Source organism: Fukomys damarensis, unplaced genomic scaffold (genome assembly GCF_012274545.1).
Source record: "Fukomys damarensis isolate Sample0158 unplaced genomic scaffold, DMR_v1.0_HiC HiC_scaffold_31, whole genome shotgun sequence".
NCBI lineage: Eukaryota > Metazoa > Chordata > Mammalia > Rodentia > Bathyergidae > Fukomys > Fukomys damarensis.
The window spans coordinates 3,129,747-3,150,013 of record NW_022900943.1 but is presented as its reverse complement, the minus strand read 5'-3'; the positions used below and the strand labels follow the sequence as shown (position 1 = coordinate 3,150,013).

Sequence of the window (20,267 nt, the reverse complement as noted above, 5' to 3'; positions counted from 1 at the left end):
TCCCTTGTACTGGCTTTTAGTTTCTCTTGCTTTTCTTTTTCTAGAAGCTTAAGGTTAAGCATTAGGTTGTTTATTTGAGCTTACTCTGTTTCCTAGTATGGGCATTTACTGCTAAGAATTTCCCTCATAGAACTGCTTTCATTGTGTCTCATAGATACCTGTATGTTTTATTGGCATTATCATTTAATTGTAGAAACTGTCTGATTTCTTCTTTAATTTCCTGTATGACCCAGTGGTGTTTCAGTAGGGTGTTATTTAATTTCCATGTGTTTGTGCAGTTCTTACAGTTTCTTAGGCTATTGATCTCCAGTTTAATTGCACTATGGTCTGCCAATATAGAGGGGATAACTTGAATTCCTTTGCCCTTACTTAAGCATGTTGTGTGAGCTAGCATGTGGTCTATTTTGGAGACTGACCTGTGTGTAGTGAAAAAGAATGTATATTTTGATTTTGTGAGGTGGAACACTTGACATCTACTAAGTCCATTTGTTCTAAGACTTGGTTCAGCTCTGTCATTTCGTTGTTGATTTTTTGTCTAAATGATCTGTCTGTGTCAGTGGAGTATTGAGGTCCCACGCTACAATTGTATTAGTGTGTGTTTCATTTTTCATATCCATTAATATTTGTTTGTGTAGTTAGGGGCATTAGTATTTGCTGCACAAATATTCATGATTGTCATTTCTTTCCCTTCTGTTGTTCGCTTTACAAGGATGTAGTGGCCTTCTTTGTCTCTCTTAATTTGTTTTGGTTTGAAATCTATTCTGTCTGCAAATGAGATAGCTACCCTCACTTTTTTTCTGGGCTCCTGTCGCATGGAGAACTCTTTTCCATCCTTTTACTCTCAGTCTATGAATTTCTTTATGGATTAAGTGGGTTTCTTGTATACATCATACTGTAGGATTTTGCTTCTTAATCCATTATGCCAGCCTGTTTCTTTTGACTGGTGAATTGAGGCCGTTAAAATTGATGGTTATAACTGTTAAATATTGACTTTTCATTGCCATGTTATTTTCCTGTTGTTGGTTCTTTTATTTTTTATTTTTCCATCTCTCCCTTTAATTTCTTGCCTTACCTGGTATATTTGTTCTGTTGGCCCTTATGGAGTTGTGGTCTTCATTTTCTTTTTCTAGGATATTGTTTAGAAGTGTTTGGAGATCTGGTATGGTGTTCATGAAAATTCTCAGGTGTTCTTTATCATGGAAGTATCTTGTTTCCCCGTCTATTTTGAAAGAGAGTTTTGCAGGATACATCAGTCTAGGTTGGAGGTTTTTTTCTTTAGGACTTGAAATACCTCATCTCCAGGCTCTCTTTGACTTGAGGAATTGTGTTGAAAAGTCTCTGTGATTCTGATGGGCTTTTCTTTACATGTGATTTGTTTCTTTTACTGCTTGTACTATTTTGTTCTTCTGTTGGGTTTCCAGGATCTTGATTATTATATGTCTAGGTATAGATTTTTTTTTTTATCATAGCTAGTTGGAGCCCTATGTGCCTCACTTATGTGTATATCAAATTCTTCCTCTCTGTTTGAGAAGTTTTCTGTCATTAATTCTGTGAATTTTTTTTGTCATTCATACTTTTTCTGCTACTTTATGGATTCCTGTCAGACGTATGTTCTTCTTTGTATCATCTAAGAGTTGTTGGATTGATTTCTCACGGTCCCCTACTATTTTAAGAGATCTCTCTTTTCATGGTCACTGACCTCATTCTTATCTTCTATATCTGAAATTCTAACCTCACATTCATTCATTCTGATGAGAATGCTTTCTGTAGAGTTTTCAATGTCCTGGGTTTCTGTCTTAATCCGTTTCATGGATTCCATTTCTTTCCTATGCTGGGCATTCATGGTTACCATCATGGTCCTGAGCTCATCTATTTTTTTTTAAATCTGTTTCTGTTCTAGAGTCTCTAATCATGTATTTCATTCTTCTCACCATCTCTGTGATTATGTGTGAAATTATTTCTGTTTTTAATTTTTCTAGAGCCTCATTTATCTGTTTGTTTGTTTTTTTTTTTACTTCCTATGCTATCAGTACAGGGTGTCCAGATGGTTGACTGTCAGACTTTTCCACCTAATTTCCCCCAAAGTGTACTTTTGGTGAGCTGGAAGTTTGTGTTTGTATCTTGTTTAAATGTCTTCTCATTTCTATTTTTGTAGTTGGTACTGTCCTTGCTTTAATTCCTGGGTTAATACTTCAATCTTCGAGATATAGCTGGTCTTTAAGTTTTGAGTCTCTAATTACTTTGAGGCCATCTCATTTTCATTATACCAGGGAGAACAACTGATTAGATCAATCACAACACCTTAGCCCAAGTGATACAATCAACAAGACAGTAGCATCAAGCACAGCTTAGAAAATGACAATCTGTGGTAGTTATTAATCTGTCACCTTTACCTGTGTGAATTAAATCCCTATCAAGGTCCACCCCAAAGCACATTTATAGTGAATAAATTCTTCAGTATAGCAAATTTACCCTTCAGGATGGGATTTTGAAGGAGTTGGGGAGGGAGGTGTAGCTAATAGGATAGAGAAATGTTAGAAGTGAGGTCAGAGGGCACAGGAAGATCACACAAACTCCAGGGGGCTGTTGAAGAGGAGAGGAGAAGACAGAATTAAATATTCACAAGAACAGAACAAACTAACAGCAATAGGGAGGCTAGAGACTGTAATCACTTTCTTTTAAAATTAGTGGCAATTGAGAGAAGGAAAAAGAGAAGAAAAGGAAAAGAAAGAAAATAAATTTGAATTAGGATAGGAACAGGAACAAAAAGGGAGAGTAATGGAGATCAAGGTGGGAGAGAGAGTGAGAAAGAAAAGATAAGAAAAGATTAAAAAAGGAAAAAGAATTTGAGAAAAGAAAAAGTTAAAAAAAATTTAATGATTAAATATAAGAGAAAAATATTAGTTTTAAAATAAAAATTACAAATAGAATTAGAGGGCCTCCTTACAATAGACAGCATGGGCAGGAGTGTGCAGAGCTAAGCTAATTAGTCTCAGGAAGCCAGCAGCTCTGCCCTGAGGTTCAGGCTGATTTTGGGCTGTAAGACCCCAGTTGGGATCTCTGATCTCCTGCTGGGTTGAGCTCTTCAAGGTTCTTCTGCAGGTTCCAGCTGGCTTTCCCTGAGGGTAGTCCAGGTTCCAGTGTGAAGTGCTGGTCCCTCTGCCTTACCAGCTATGGTGGTGTGGTGTGTCTGTATTGTAGAGATTTTCTTCACTTCTCCATTGGGCTTCAATTTTCATCTAGGAGTCTCAGAGAGGCCCTATTTCTCTTGTTCGCAGAGGCGGGGACTATGATGACACCAACACTGCTGTGTTGGCTCCTGCACTGCTGGGCTCCTCTGGTGCACTGGGTTGAAGGGGTGGGCTAGTTGCTGCTGGTCTTGTGCAGGGCTGAAAGCTTCAATACAATTTTTCATCTTCTGAATTTATATTTGGAGCCTTCCTATGGACTCTCATTCTTTTCTGTGCTTGCCTTTCATGTTATGCTTCAATTTGTTTAGCTCTGATAGCCTCTTGCTGGTGCCTTCTGTAGGCCCACTAATTTTATTTGGGCTAGCTTCTTCTTACTTACATCATTTATTAACTTGCCAAATGCCTTATTGATATTATTTGTATTTCCTCTAATAGCACTTCAAGTAATCCTGGCATGTATCTTTTGGTTTCTTTCCCATGCATCAACTTTGGCAGACTTGGGTTTTTTGGGGGTCATTCTATTGGCTTGTCTTTTTATATTTCTGTTTGTGTGTGTTTGTGTGCATGTGTGTGTGAGTGCGCACGTGTTGAACTGCGTGGGTTAGTTGTAGTAGAAAATATTTTTAATATGGAGGACCTCTTTATTTAATGTCTACTTTTAAGTTTTGTCCTCTGGGCATGGTTGACTATTGGCCTTTGCCTGTCCCAGGATCCTAATCCATTAAATTTGGATTGTGGGTTGCAGCATATTTGTCTCTGTACACAGTTTTTTAGGAATTGGCCACAAAATTTTTAATGATCTCAAGGCAATCCAGATACTGGCATCCCAGAAAAACCAGTTAATCCCAGAAAAACCAGCTATGTCACCTTGGATGTAGAACTGCTCAGAAGCAGCGAATGGCCTCAGCCTTATATTGGATGGGTGGTACTTCCTGCATGGTCCTGCTTGCTCTTCTTGAGGAGGTGGTCACCACTCTGTACAGGACTATTACTCACTTCTTGAAGAGGGCGTGATACACATTATTGGCAGGCTTGTCTGCTCACTTCAGGTGAGGGATGCCTCCATTCAACATGGGTCTGGTTGCCCAGGTGAGGCTGGGAGCGCCTGTGTGTCCAGGGTAGATCTGCTTACTCATATTGAGGGAGGGTGGCTGATTGTCCACCACATACCTGTTTGCATGTGTTGGAATGGTTGTTACTTCTCTGATACTATTACAAATGGTATGAATGAATTTCATTCCTGGTGTGTTCATTACTGGAATACATTTTTATATGTTGATTTTGTATCTTACTACACTACTGCTGAACTGGATTTTAATTCTGGGAATCTTTTGGTGGGATATTTTTGGGTGTTATATGCAGAGGATCACAGCAACTACAATTAATGATTAGTTGGATTTATGTATATATATACCTTTTATTTGTTTCTCCTGATTGATTGCTTTGGCTGACATGTTGAATACTGTGTTGAAAAGGAGGGGTGATAGTGGACATTTTTGTCTTGTTCCTGATTGTAGAAAGAAACTTTCAGATTTTCCCTGTTTAAAATGGTGTTGGAATTAGGTTTGTAAAAAATGTCTTTTATTCAATTGAGGCCTTTCTATATGTATTTACGTCTGTATTTTTTTTATCATGAATGGATATTCGATTTTACAAAGGCTTTTTCTATGTCTGTTGAGATGATCATGTGATTATCATCTTTGCTTCTGTTTATGTATGTATGAAATTGATTGATTTATATACATTGAACCATCATTTGCAACTCTGAGATGAAGCCTAGTAAGACAAACCAAATGTTGATATACAGTAAATATGTACTAAATGCAACAATTATATTTCCACTAACAATATAAAAGAATATAACCATAATAGCAGAGCATTAACTATCTAAAGATTAATAATAATTAATAATTATACTAGTAAAGATGGAGGGGTTAGGGAATGGGAGAATGAAAAAAATATATAATTTGAAAAGTTAAGCAATAGAAGATAAGTAGGAGAGAAAAACGAGATAAAGGATCCTGTGAAGATGTACAGTGGACCCTTGCATTATGACTGGCCTGACATATGAACAGCTTGGGTTACAGCTGGAATTTTAGTTTTAATTTACTTCCAGAGTCTAGAGCTGCAACCTAAATACCGGCTGCTTGTGCTTCCAAATGGTGTCAGATACAGATTGACCTGTAAAGAGTTCTGGAAGGCACATTACCACATCCTTTTCTGGGTGGGGTTAATTGAGAAATCCTCGGCCAGTGTCTCTCTAAGGACACTGAGGTCTGCTGTGTACAGGAGACTGTGTAGAGGAGCCTGAGCCTTCAGTTGATCAACTTGAGGTACAAGTGCCCTCAGGAAGGAATTGAGTTCATAAGTCAAGGATCCACTGTAAATGGAAATTAATTGAATAAAGATACCATAAATGAAGAAAAAGTGGAAAAAAGAGCAATCTGAAAGCAAAATAAAGGGAAAAAAGAAAAAACAAGAAGATAAAAATTGAAAGAAGAATGGGGGAAAGCCCCTCAAACTTAAAAAAAAAAAAAGGGAAGAGAAAAATATTAGAAAAGTTTCTCTGTAGTTTTGAATGAGTGATTCTTTCCTAGGATTTTTCAATCTTGGGATCCATCAAGTCACCATTTTTTCATGGCCTGTAACCCTCCTGCGGTAACCATCCTGCTCCAGAGGTTCCTCTGTCTTCTACCCAGACCGTGGCAAGCAGGCCGGTGAGGTGTGCCCATGTTCCCCATCTCTGTGCTGGATGGAAGAGCCAGGTAGGGGTTCTAGCAGACTGCTGGGCGGAAGGCCATCAGTTTTAGATCCAACCACCTTTCTGCAAATCATACTCTCCAGGCCTGGTATCTCACCCTGGAGGTGAAGTTCTGTGTCCTTCCTACTTGAGTTAAAGTGTTCAGAGTGTCTGTCTGTCTATACCCACAGGATCTAATTTCAGGAAAAAAAAAATATATCCTGTAGATTGGATTTCCCTGAAAAAACCTAATGCATTTAACTACCTCCCAATCTTCCCCTCTAAAAAAGTAGTGAAGTTTATGATAAATGCACAGGAATGACTTGAATAAGGTATGTTTTAGCATATGAAAAACTTGGAAGGATAAAAATGATAAATTAGTGACAGAAAGTTTCTGTGGAAAGGTGGATAGATGGACCTTTTGGAATGGCTCAGAAAAAGCCCTTTTTGTGGACAAAGTGACCCATGACCTGGCCCCAGGTTAATCTCTGGGTTAACCAAACAACAAACAAAAAAGTTGTGTCAGTAGAGACAGAAGCAGATAATTCCAAACCTCCATCATGGCAGAATTCTTCAAAGAAACCAGACAGCCCTTTAGTAGGTCAATTACAATTTAGTAGGCTTCTTCTGATATGAAGGAGACATCAGTTGGTTTTTACTAGAGTGGATAACAGTTTTGTACATGGATTTAATCATTTCCCTTTGACCAGTACTCTCATTCTTAGACTTGTATAATGACATCACAGACTTGAAGACACATATTATGTCAAAGAATGTGTGGCAGTGGTCTATATCATGCAATTCACTAGTGCTACTTCCTATCGTTATACAAAGGCAGTTGACTTCATACAATAGTGGATGAAAGTGGATATGGTAGCATACACTGTAATCCCAGAACGCTCAGAGGCTGACATGAGGCATAATAAGTCCAAACCCAGCCAATTTAGCAAGTTAGTAAAACCTGGTCTCAAAGCAAAAATTAAAAAGGGGTGGTGGTGTAGCTGGGATGTAACTCAGTGCAGAGGCTCTAGGTTCAATCCCTAAGGCCGCAGAAAAATGAAAAACACATGAATGTTATTCTGTCACCCGTTTCGAAGATAAAATTGAATAGGGCGTGTGCTTTGAAATAATAGTCTCTGAGAATGCATTAGTCCAGAGATAAAGGCTTGCATGTTGAAGTGGACCCTACCACTAACCACATAACTCACTGGAAGAGCTTTCTGCTCATTATTTGTGACCTCAAGTTCATTGGATTTGAGGGACCTAGTCTCCACAGTAGGAAAACTTTTCTTAGGGAATAAACTCTATTCCCTGTGGTCTACAGGGACAGAAGTTAAGACTGTATCCTGCCCAATCTGGACTCATCATACTTCTGTGCTCCAAGGGAGCCACTGAGTCAACCAGATTATCTGGATCCTAGTTACTGTGGAGAAATTAAGGGAATTATGTCTTGAAACCAGATGACTCACTGTACTCTTTGTACTTGTGTCATTTAGTCCTCTGTCTGTATTGCCCCTAGCAGAAAAACCTGAAAAAGTTGTTTGCATCCTTTTTATTCTAATTCCTTTTAGCTTATCATCCCTTCAAAACAATTCTTTTTAGGAATTGTCAAATCTAAAGGTCATTTCCTCAGTTCTTATCATAGTTGACCTCTCAGCAGCATTTTACCATGTTGAGTTTTACCTCTTATTTTAATACTTCACCATTCTACAGTGTTTATTTTCTTGCTGACATTCCACCAGTGTCACTTGTTGATTTCCCTTTTCCCCAAATGTCTTAATTTTCAAGAACCTCGGTCCTTGGACCTCTTCTTTTTGTTTTGTTTTTTCAATATTCTTTTGTGACCTCAGCACTATTTTTAATTATCTATGCCACTTTTATTTTCAGTCATGCCCAGATTTATATATCCTAACCAGACCTCACTCCTCAATTTTAAATTTGCAAAGCTAAGTCAGTTTAAAATCATTCTTAGATATCTAATGTCTAATCCATACTTCTGATGTCTCCCACCCAAAATCTGTTTCAGCTCTTGTGTTCTTCTTATGTAATGGTAACTATCTTATGTAATGGTAGTCACTCTGACCAAAAATATGGAGTCATTCTTGCCTCCAGTCTGTATCTGATCCATCAGGAAATCCTAGTGGTTTTTTAAAAAAACTTTCTAGAATCTGACCACTTTTCATCACTTTTGTCACTATCAACATTAAAGCTCTTACTATCAGTTTTCTGGTATTCTACAAGAGTTTTCCTAACTGGTCGCATTGCTTTCAATCTTATATTCTACCTTTACTGGACTGCCTATTACTTATTATAAGCAAGAACTTTTACTTCAGTGTTCTGTGAAATAAATTCTAAATAAAAATCTAGGATATTATAAAAAATAGTTTGTGAACATTTTTTAAAGCACAGATTCTTCAAGGAAAAGTCTTATTAGATTAACCTGTTATCTTTTAAAGATATGATTATGACAAATATAGTATATTTGAATTCTAGCAGCGTACTTATCAAGTTTGTAGATAGCATGCCATTAAAAGCAATGGAAATACAATAGAGAATCAAGATCTCCAAAAATTTCAGTGTATTGGGATGATACAATTAACCTGACAGTCTACAGGGTGGTTTACTTGCTCTTTAACAAATGCTATTTGTTAAAAAACAGAATGGGAAAATATGGGATTTTATAAAATAATTATGTAGAGATATTTTAAGAAGTTTTCTTAATTATGAGTGTATATTGTCATGTACATGATGAGAAAAGCTTACACAATTTTAGTCTGCACCTATCAGAATTTCTACGAAGTACTTCTCATAGTATACTGCACTTAGAAAATGAAATTGAGTTCTGGACATGATGCCTAAGCTAATGTGCATTCAAGAATGAGGGGGTAGATGGGCCAGGGATTTAGCTCAGTGGTTCTGCCACCTGCCTAGCAAGTACAAAGTCCCAAGTTTGATCCCCAGTACCAAAAAAAAAAAAAAAAAAAAAAAAAAAAAGAATGAGCGGGTAGAAAAGCATCTCAAAAGCATTTATACCAGAAACATTTGAACAAGGCAGAGATATTTTGAGCAACACATAACTGTGTCAATGCAGTTGAAAGATCATGCCTGTGGAAAAGACTTACATGTTTTACTTTACCTCAAAACTCTCTTCCTTGATTAATTTTTTTCTCTTAAGCACATCACTATTATGATACTATATATTTTATTTATTCTTCTTGTTTCCTATTCTCATGTCATCTGTGTGATAAAAGTTCCTGAAGGCTGAGGTTATTTTTCCTTTTAAATTTATTTAGTATTTTATCCCTGTGGCTAGAAAAAGTGTGTGACCCATAGTTAGTGTTTAACAAATATTTTGTTGAATGATAAATGGCCATAAGGAATGAAACAGTTCAATGAGCAAAAGACTAAGAGATTAATATTTTATACTGAAGAAGAACTTTCTTTTAAAAAAATTAAACCTTGCTGGCCTAAATAAAAAGGTGATGCATGCTCAAACTCTGGAAGTGTTAAAGGATGTGTGCTTTGAGGTAACATTTGGTGGAAATTCTTTAAAAGTTATGCTGATAGGGATTTTATATTAGATATCTATTTTCTTAATGTGATTCTATAATTGTATAAAATATATTTAAACTATTTTTTCTTGTTGTTGTTTTTTTGAGACAGGGTTTCACTATGTAGTTGAGACTGCCCTGGAACTCACTATGTAGCCCAGGCTGGTCTTGAACTCACAGCGATCCTCCTGCCTTAGCTTCCCAAGTGGTGGGATTATAAGGCATGTGCCACCACGCCCGGCTAAAACTAATTTTTCCTTTTATCATTGAGGGCCAGCAAATGCCCAAATTAACTTATACCTTTATATATAATCCATATTATATTATTTGGTCTTAAAACTAAAAGAAGTAACAACTTTTCTTGAATTTTATATTGTCATTTTCTCCCATTTTTTAAAAGCAGTGATTCTGAAACACAGACCTCTCAAAATTTGGGGACAATTATTGTGGAAACGTCCCAGAAAATAAGCCCTACCGAAGAGAGACAAGACCACAAACAAAGTGATAAAACAGAAAATAACCAAATGCAAGGAAAAGAAATAGTACAAATGTATTCAAACATGGATGACAAGACCCCACAGGTATGAGACACAATTTTGTTAATTATTTTCTAATTGTTATATTTTATAACTTAATGAAATAGATTTTGATCAGTGATTAAATTTGAATCCTTAAATGTTACATCTTCCTTGAAGTATATAGTTAAATATTCAAGTACGTTTGTTACAGTTTATCCATTTTTTCCCTAATGAATAGCAGTATTTTTGCTACTATAGATCTTTCCCTACTCCCACTTATATAAATTTCTGTATGACCTTCTGTGTTATCTTTTTCTGTATTTTCTGATTTACTGTCTTGATTTAATGCCAGTGTTTAGCATTGATTTTTTGCATGTGATCTGAAGTAGTGATTAAGTTTCACATTTTTCCCTATTGTGCTCAGTAGTACCACATTTGTCATGAATTTTCTCCCCTTTATGTTCAGCAATGACTTTTATATAAATGAAATTTCATATATAGATATATCTAGATATATCTAGATATATCTATATATATTGTATATATGTCTCTTGGTTTTAGCTTCTTTTCTATCCCTGTATTTTTCTGAATAGTGCTGTCTCATTCGTGTTACTTTATAGTGGACCGAATTGCTACTAGAACAGGGTCCTTCATGCCTTACATTCTTCAAGGGTTTCTTCATTGTTTGTTTTTAGTCTTCAGAATGAATTTAGAAACAGCTTAATGTTCAACAAAAATTCTTTTGGGTATTTTGATAGTGACTGTGTTAATATAGTTTAAAACAAAACAATAAGATTGTGAATATTCCAGGGAAGGCAAAAGACCAGCTAGAACCTCAAGACTTAAGGAATAGCACAGTGATGAGTTCCTTGGGCTTTCGTTTTTTGCTTCGTTTCTTCTAGTTTGAGTGCTGAAGTTACTTGCAACCTGGATTTCTAGTTTAATATATGTCTGTAAACATAAGACCAATTGTCTTTTATTTTAGGTCCAGTTAATTTGACACTGTATCTAGTGACTAATTCTGGTAATTCAGTTTGGGATGTTTTAACAGCGCTTAGTATGTGACCAATACTTAAATTCTAACAGAAACTTAGCATTAAACATTTTAAAAACTATCTTAGATGCTAGTTTTGAAAACAAGTTCAAAGGAGGTATTTCAAATATATTTTAAGAAATGAAAATTGTTAACATTTTATAATCTCTGAAACCAATTACAATAAAACCTTGGTTTGCAAGCATAATTTGTTCCAGAAACACATCTGTAATCCAAAGCACTTGTATATCAAAGTGAATTTCCTCATAAAAAATGGAAATGCAGATGATTAATTCCACAACCCAAAATGTTAATATAGAAAGATTACAATACTGTAATATAATATAAAACAATAAAGGAAATACAAAATATTAAAAAGAAAACAAATTAATCTGGATTTACCTTTGAAAACCTTCATGGCTGGTGTGAGGGTGATAAGAAAGGAGGGTTATTGTGTGGTGTGACTTTCACTGTCACTAACAGATTGACTGCTGTCTAGTGGAATTTTCTTCTTCCTGTGCACCTTTAACAAGGAACCTACCAATGACAGTTCCTTTTGAGTACTTCACAGAAATGTGACATTGCATTGTTGTAAAATAGATTCTTTGTTTGCATTGCTACAGCCTTATTCAATTGACATTTTCTACAAAATTTTGTTGTTTTCTACATTTTGTACATCTTCTTAATTTCATTTGAAGTCAGAGATTCCTCCAGCTTTTTGTCTTACTCTGCAGATAGATCTCCATAACCTCTTGCTCTTGGGAGATAATTATCCACAATCCCACTGGGAGAGTGAGAGCTAGAGCAAACTAGGAAGTAGGGGAGAGAAAGAGAAACCACTGGCACAGTTGTGATCATGTGATGTTCAGTGTTGCATATTACTCATATAATTGGACATCATTTGTTTATTAAGTTGAAATGTTTGTTCATCTTTGGAACAATTGCAGAACAAATTACTGACAGTGTTTTACTGCCTTCTTAATGAAAACCCAATCTTGATTATGTGTTTCTGGTATAGGTATATACATTAAGTCAGTTTCATTACATTAGGGCCATACCTTATGCATAATATAATTTATGAATTCATTATAGAATGAATATATGTAGCTCATTGTCATTGTAATACTGGTTCAAATTTATTTTTTAAGTTTATTTTTACTGTAATTATTTGTTCCTTAACTGTCGTCTTTCACAAAGTTCTTGTAATAAGACATAATTTCTAGACTGAATATATTCCTCAGCCTATAAATTCTTAAAGTAACACATTTTATTTGTAGTATTTATAATACATTGAAACATTCCTATTTAAAAAATTGCTTTGTGACATCATTTTCAAATTGGTAAAATACGTTGAAACTAAAGTCAACATACTTCCTTTCATTTAGTCACAGTATTAAAATGTCAGGAGGAAGACATGTACCCTCAAAGAAAGTTACTTTATTATTTTCAATATTATTTTCAGTATTATTTGTTAGTAGCCTCATTTGTCTACATCCAGTCAAGAAATGTCTGTGAAAGGACCTCGATTCCCAGAGAATAAGTCATTACATATTTGTATTTTATTTTTGTTGTTGTTACTGTATTTAATCCTAGTTTTAAAAAGCTGTCCTTAGTTTAAGTTTTACTTCTTTTGAGTTGATTTTGTACTTATGTCTTTGGCATACTAGTTCAACCTTAAATTTATTTTTGTTAAACAAATAAACTTAAATTATTTGTAAGTTCTCTAATACATATACTAATTATAGAATTTTATTGTTCAGACTTTTTCTTCACTTACATTAATAAGTTTCTTTTTAAGTAAGTAGCTATTACTTACGATGTCAGTTTATGTTAATAGTAGATATAGAATGTCCACCAAAAAGTCTCATGTTCAGAGACGAGGCTTTCACCAGTTGATTAGATCACTGAGGCACTGTATTCAGCCGTGTGTTAATTGGCTGATCAATTTGTCGCTGAGTATGCTGTTAGGAGGCAGGACCTGGTTGAAAGAGACGGTTCACTGGGGGTGTGATTGGGAAGGACGCACCCCCATCAGGCTCCTGCCTTTTATCAGTTTCCTGGCTGCCATGGATGCGCAGCTCTCTTCTGCTTGGGCTCTTCCATTATGTCCTTTTTGCGTAGAAATAAGCCAGCTGTGGACTGAAGCCTCTAAAAACTGTGAGCCAGAACAAACTTCTTTATGTTGTGGGTGTTGGGTATTTGTTCTAGTGATGATAAAGTGATAAGGACAGTTCATTTGAAAAATAACCAGATTCTTAAAAACTTTCTAATTTAGGATTACAAGAGTGTTAAAAAAATGAATTTTCGAAAGAAGAATGATAATATGCATAAGAGTTCATATACAATAGTTCCAACCAGAGGTAAGAATATGTATAGATTTTGTAATACACTGTCTTTTAAAGTTTAGTCTGATATCTAAAATATTATGAATGTTATTTTTATATAGTTAACAGAGAAAAGCACAAAAACATAACTGCCCAGAAATCACGTAGCAATATTATTTTATTACGGGAACGGATTATATCCTTGCAACAGCAAAACGGTATACTCCAAAATGCCAAAAAATCAGCAGAGTTGAGTGTTAAAGAATATAAAGAAGTCAACGAAAAACTTCTTCATCAACAGAAAATATCTGATCAACGTTTACAGACAAGCAGACAGACAATAAAGGTAAAGAGAACTTTAAGTTACAATAGAATGTGTTACACAGATGGATATTGGGTTTTACATTGTTTAGTTCATATTTATTTTGACATATGAAATGTGATAAAAAATTACAGTGAATGTTTACATGTTAAAAGTTTATTACAGATAATAGACACATTGCCATTAATTCCCATGAGAATGCCTCCTTTCTCTTGTAACACTTCTGTCCCATTATTATTGCCCCTTCCTGAAGCCTTTCTGGAACTTCTTCCTGAGGGCCTTTTGTTGGTTGGATTGTCGTGGCCACCTCAGTGGCCTAAATTGGTTCCAAACATTCACCTTCTGTGGCCACTCCGACTGTGGGGAGAGTCACAAGTTCCCATGAACATGGTGAATGAGAACACATTCCAACAGTGTACAAGTGGGCCCTTCTCTTGGGTGGCATGTGGCAGCAGCATTCGCTGTTTTTTGTTTTTGTTTTTATTGTTGTTTTTAATCATATTTAACTTTGTAAAGACAGGGAAGATGTTTAAAATTGCTTCAGGAAGTGGCAAAAATGATGGGATAAGTGTATTCAAAGACGAGCATATTTTGTCAATGATTAATGGCAATGTGTCTTTTATTGTGATAAATTTTAAAAAATTTAAACATCATCTATGTATATCTATATATCTATATATATAGATATATATATCTATATATCTATATATATTATTTATTTTTGGTACTGGGGATTTAACTCAGGACCTTGCACTTGCAAGGCAGGCAGCACCATTCACCATCTTTTGATCACCTTTTGTATGTTTAAGTTAAGAAATCAGAGGTATTAACCTAAATTAGTATATCACTGCTGTGTCAGTAACTTATTCGAACTCTAACAAAGTCTACATTAAGGGCTAACCTACGAGGGAGGGGAACTTTATATAAAAGAGACACTTAGTAGCATTCCTTTTCCACTTAGTTTTCCCTCTTTTTAGTATTTTTATATATTTTGTGCTATATTACTTACTTTTGAGAAACAGCCTTCATAAATGCATCTGGATTGCCCATTTGTCCATTTCTATAAAATATCTTCTGATTATAAATTACATTATTAAGCTAATAAGTTCTTCAGTTACTCTCTGCAAATACTATTATAAATTTGGAGTATGTTAACACAAGTATATATCTTAATGTTTTCCAATAATCATCCATGATTCTTTCACTCTTTTGAATCAAGTTTTCTGCAGTAAATTTTAACACATTATACCTTCCTCCTGGTGACCACAAATTAAACTTAGAGCAAATAAAAAAGAAATTATTGTTTTTTCCTTAAGTCTCCATTCTTAAAGTTATTTGTTTCTATATGAAATTATTGTTGAAATTATTATGAAATAAGTTATCATATATAATTTTAAATTACACTTAAATTGTCTAATATGGAATACTTTGATTTAAACAATAAATACTTAAAAATATTTCAGTTGTAAAGCATTAGTGTTATACCAGTTAAACAAACAAAGAATTCTGTTCTGGCTTCATTTCCAGAGTAGTTTTGTACCCAAAGCTTAGCTACATTCTAGACTTACACTAAAAGTTTTTGGCCTTGCAAATTTAGCCTTATAAATTTGAATGTGATTTCTGTGTTTGAGTTTAGATATACCCACTGATATCCCCGTCACTGTATGAAAACCAGATTTCCCAAAATGACTTATAAGCCTATATTTATTTTAGTGGCTCAGATTTTCTACTTTTATTTTTCTTTCTCCATGTAGTTTTATTTTTTTTCTCCATCTTTTTCTCTTTTTTTCACCTTCCTACATTGTATTCCTTCCGTCTCTAATTAAATGATGTTTTGCCTATGTCTCCTTATGGTATTATAAAACTGTATTCCCATGTTTGTGTGTGTGTGTGTGTGTGTATGTATGAAAATATTATGAATAATGAAATGAAGGAGTTTGTTTAAAACGAAAAGAATCTTATCCTAAAATCTCAACTTTATTAGTCATCCATTACATAAAGTTTCAATCAGTGACAGACCATGTACACAAGATGTGATCACAATATACAGTGCATGTTTAACTTAAAAAATTATTATAATAAAATCGCCATCACCATTAATCCTCCTCAAAACACTTCCCCTAACTTCTAACATATTTTCCCATTGTTCTTACTGCTTTCTGAAGCAGATCTAGAAGTCCTCTTTCATGAGAGTCTTTAGTTTTACTGTCACGGCTTTCTGTAATGTCCCGAATAGTTTCAGTATGTTTACCATTCACGGTCATTTTGACGTTGGAGAAGAGCCACAGCTGCCTGGTGCCAGATCCGGTGAATAAGGTGGATGAGGACACACCATAATTTTATTTGACAGAAATTGCCATAAGCTTACTATAATGGTTGTCCCATGATATTGTATTTACTGGGGATATAGCCAACTTTCCTTGTATAATTACATACATGATGATTGCACAAAGACAAAGTCACCTAACAGTGCATTTCTTAGGCTCTATCTCCATGTTATCAGAAGCATTTAAACTTTCTTTACTTTTCTCTTAAATATGTTTTACACCATTGACTTCTCGACTAATACAGGATAAATTCTAATGTTGGTGATGCAAATCGTATAGGAATACCCCAGTTACTACAAAAATAATTTTCCTTAATCTCTTTGGAACAGGAATATTTTCATTGAGAAGTTAACTAGTGTTAACTGAATAGTGGTATGATCACTTACTTTGGGGTTCCTTGATTGTATATATTATGGGGATGTGATCAAAATAATACACTGGGGATTTAACTAAAATATGTATGAGATATAGTTTTCTTTATTCTTGACAAAATTTCTGATTCCCTTTTTGACATTTTTGAGGTATGATACCTGATACATTTTAATCAGAGATTTTAAATACTTATAAAGTGGTAACTAGATAGAATGAAAATATTTAAGTGATTACAGAGCTCATGTGCGTTTTGGAGGGACAGTGGTATAATTATGTAAATGAGTTGCTTTCAGATGCATTCCTTCCTGGACTCTACATGAGAAGCTACCACCAAATCACGAAATTTTAGCCATTTCAGAGCTTAGCTCTTGCACACTGAATGATTTATATTTGCTACAACATTACAGATGTAGCTTACATTTTATTGTTTATGTGCAATTATGCTTTTAAATACATATTGTTGTAGATGTTGGAAAGATTTAAAAGATCACATATTAAAGAAAGTACTATGTTAGTTACTTTTCTCTCATTGCTGAAAAAAAATACCCAACACCCCAAATTAAATGGGAAAAGTTTTTTAAGCTCACAGCTTGAAGAGGTTTCAGTTGATAATCAGCTGGCTCCAAGGCAGAGTGGTGTGGCAGACAGGTAGGTGTTGCATAGGAGAAACAGTTCATGGTGCCAGAAGGTAGCAAAAGCAACAAGAAACTTTAACAGCATCTTTCTGCCCCTTTTATCTTATCCAGACTACTTAGTACTCATGCCCTTAATCCTGACACCTGTGAGCCTAGCATGGTATAGTGAATCAGTCCCAGGGTCACATTCTGTGTACTCTAGATTCACCCGCCTCTGAAAGAGCTACCTGTAACTTCATGAGGCTTTGAGGAGACATCTAAACACAAGCCATAATAGTACTGAAAAGGATAAAAATCAAAATTTTGAATTTTTTTACTGTTTGAAAATGACTGGGATCTTAATGTAACTAGTGACTAAAGTTAGATTTTAGTTGCATATTCTGTACATACAGAAAAATAACCAGTGTGGTAACTAAATTTAGAATTTTCCACTGGTAACTTCCCAAATCTTACACATATTTTTTGGTACCTGGGATCGAACTCGGGACCTTGCTCTCTTATAAGGCAGGCAGCAGAACCACTGAGCTAAATCCCAAGTCCTGGAAAAAATTTTTAGTCAGTATTTTAGGGCAGTACTATAGACTCTAGCATTATAAGATAAATGGGCATATAAAATGGCAAGATTACATAGATTGTCATTTATTGGGAAATTTTGCAGCTTACCAATTTGAGAGTGAACTAGTCTACAACTTGGAAGAAATTTGAACTTTATATAGCAAACCACAGAAGTTACAGAAGAAAAAATTTTATCTAAAATAATACATTCTTTACATGTTCAGACTGAGGTATCATCAACTTAACATTAATGTGTACTCTGACTTGACTGTAGATAGCACCCCTAAAGGTTCATGTGTTAGCAGGTCAGTCCCCAGGGTTAGAAATCTCGGGAGGTGCTGTGGACCTTTATGAGCTGGGTCTCCTAGGAAGTCTCTAGTCACTGACCATATGGCCAGGCAATACAGTCTTCTGAAGTCACTGTTTTTACCTTTTTATTTTTACATTTGACCTACCCTGAAGATATAACTGATGTGCAGATGGTATTGTCAAGTAGACCATAAGTAGTGCAACCAGGAAAATGGTAAAGGGTTGTGCTTCCAAAATGGATACCATAAAAAAATCTGATCCTATTTCTACATGTTCTTTAGCTCTAAACTAGTTATTGTTCTCTAGATGTAATGGCTGTTTTAAAGAAACTAAGTATAAATGTTTTTACTTTATTCCATGTACTGCATTGTTGCTGGAGGTGTGATATTTGTAAATGAGCTAACCTAATTCTTTGAAGACCCTTTTTAATATGAGGGAGAATTTTATACACTTGCAGAGCTTAATTTTACAGATTTATTTATTTCCCAGATACTTAACACTAATTAATTCAGAAGACAAAAATAAACAGTATTTTGTTTGTCTAAGCATTCAAACATGAGATATTAACTTTCTATAAGGATTTTAGAAAAGCTAAAAGATACATAAAAGTAAAGTATAAACAGTATAAAAAAACTCTCTGTCCCCAATCCCTCTCAAATTGAACAACTATTCACATTTTGGCATAGGCATGTTTTAGAAATATAAGCATGGTAATGCTAAATTTTCATTTACAGCCACTTGCAGCCTTACCAGCATTTGTTATTATTTGATTTCTTGATGATAACCATTCTTTCTGAAATAAGGTGGAATCTTACTTGCATTTCTTTAGTGACCAGTAATATTGACTTTTTTCATGTGTTCATAGGCCATTCGTAGTTCTGAGAAGTATCTATTCATTTCATTTTCCCATTTTTTAAATTGAGTCTGAGGGCGGGTATAGAATTATTTTGAGTTCTTTGTCTTTTCTGGATATTAGTGAAGTCTAAGGATTAGCTGGTAAAAATTTTTTTCCTACTCTTTTGATTGTTTCCTTTGCTGTGCAAAAACTTTTTAATTTGATATGATCCCCTTGGTTGATTCTTGGTACTATTTCTTGTACCCTTAGGGTTCTGTTCAGGAAGTCCTTGCCTTTGCCCATTTCTTTAAGGGTTTTCTCTATTTTATCTTCTAGCAGATTGTTTCTGTTATAGTATTTATCTTTTTGATCCATTTTGATTTTAGTTTAGTACACAGTAAAAGATATGGGTCTAGATTCATTTTTCTGTATGTGAAGAAGCAATTTTCCCAGCACCATTTCTAAAAGAGCCTATCCTTTCTCTACTATATGTTTCTTACCCCTTTGTCAAAAATCAGAAGCCTGAAACTGTTTCTGGATCCTTTATTCCTTATCCCTCTGTATGTTTTTTTTGTTGTTGTTGTTTGTTTGTTTGTTTTTACCAGTACCATGCTGTTTTTAATCACTGTAGTTTTGTAATAGCTTGAAGTCTGGGATGGTGTTGACTCCTGCTTTGCTTTTGTTCTCAGGATTGCTTTTGCTGTTCTGGATCCCTTTGAGTTCCTTATCAATTTTAGGATTGTTTTCTCTGATTCTGTGAGGAATGCTGTTGATACTGTGATTGTTTTTGCATCAAGTCTGTATAACAGTTTTGGAAATATGCTATTTCGACAGTATTTGTTTTCCTATCCAGGAATAGAGGATATCTTTCCAATTTCTTTCTTTTTTGAGGGGAGGGGTACCTGGGACTGAACTCCCGACTTGTGAGGCAGGCATGGTGCCATTGAGTTAAATCCTCAGCCCCTGTCTTTCCAATTTCTGATGTCTTAGATCTCTCTCTTTCTTTTCAGACTACTGTAGTTTTTCCTTTTAAAGTCTTTTATTTGTTTGGTTAGGGTGATTCTGAGTAATTTTTATTGGTGCTGTTATGAATGGTATTATTTTCCTATTAATGATTCATTATTGGTGTAGAAGAATGCTATTGGTTTATATTTGTTGATTTTTGTATTATAAACTACTGAATTTGGTTATTAGTTCTAGGATTCTGTGGCGGAATTCTTTAGGTTTTGTAAGTATAGCACCAAGTCACTTGCAACTAAAGTTGACTTCTTTCCCTACACATATCCCTTTTACTCTCTTCTTCTGCCTGCCTGTCCTGGCTGATGTTTTGAAAATGACATTGAGCAGATGTGGTGATAGGACACATCCCGCCTTGCTCTCATAATTTTACAAGAAAAGATTTCAGCTTCTTTCCACTTATGATGTTGGCCATTGGTTTGTCATAAATGACTTTTATCAGATTGAGATAAGGTCCTTCTATGCCTATTTTCTTTGAATTTTTGTCATGAATGGTTGTTGGATTTTCTCAAAGGCTTTTTCTTCATTTATTGAGATG

General features: G+C 34.9%; 1 protein-coding gene across 1 annotated transcript in view; it reads left to right on the top strand.

Annotated features, from left to right (window-relative positions):
* Cntln (centlein) overlaps nt 1-20,267 on the top strand; it is a 285,607-nt gene that overhangs the window by 183,075 nt on the left and 82,265 nt on the right. Inside the window, exons 16-18 of the mRNA XM_033757653.1 lie at nt 9,883-10,063; nt 13,309-13,393; nt 13,480-13,703. Of these exons, the coding sequence (XP_033613544.1) occupies nt 9,883-10,063; nt 13,309-13,393; nt 13,480-13,703 (490 nt within the window). The remainder of the gene's footprint in view (nt 1-9,882; nt 10,064-13,308; nt 13,394-13,479; nt 13,704-20,267) is intronic.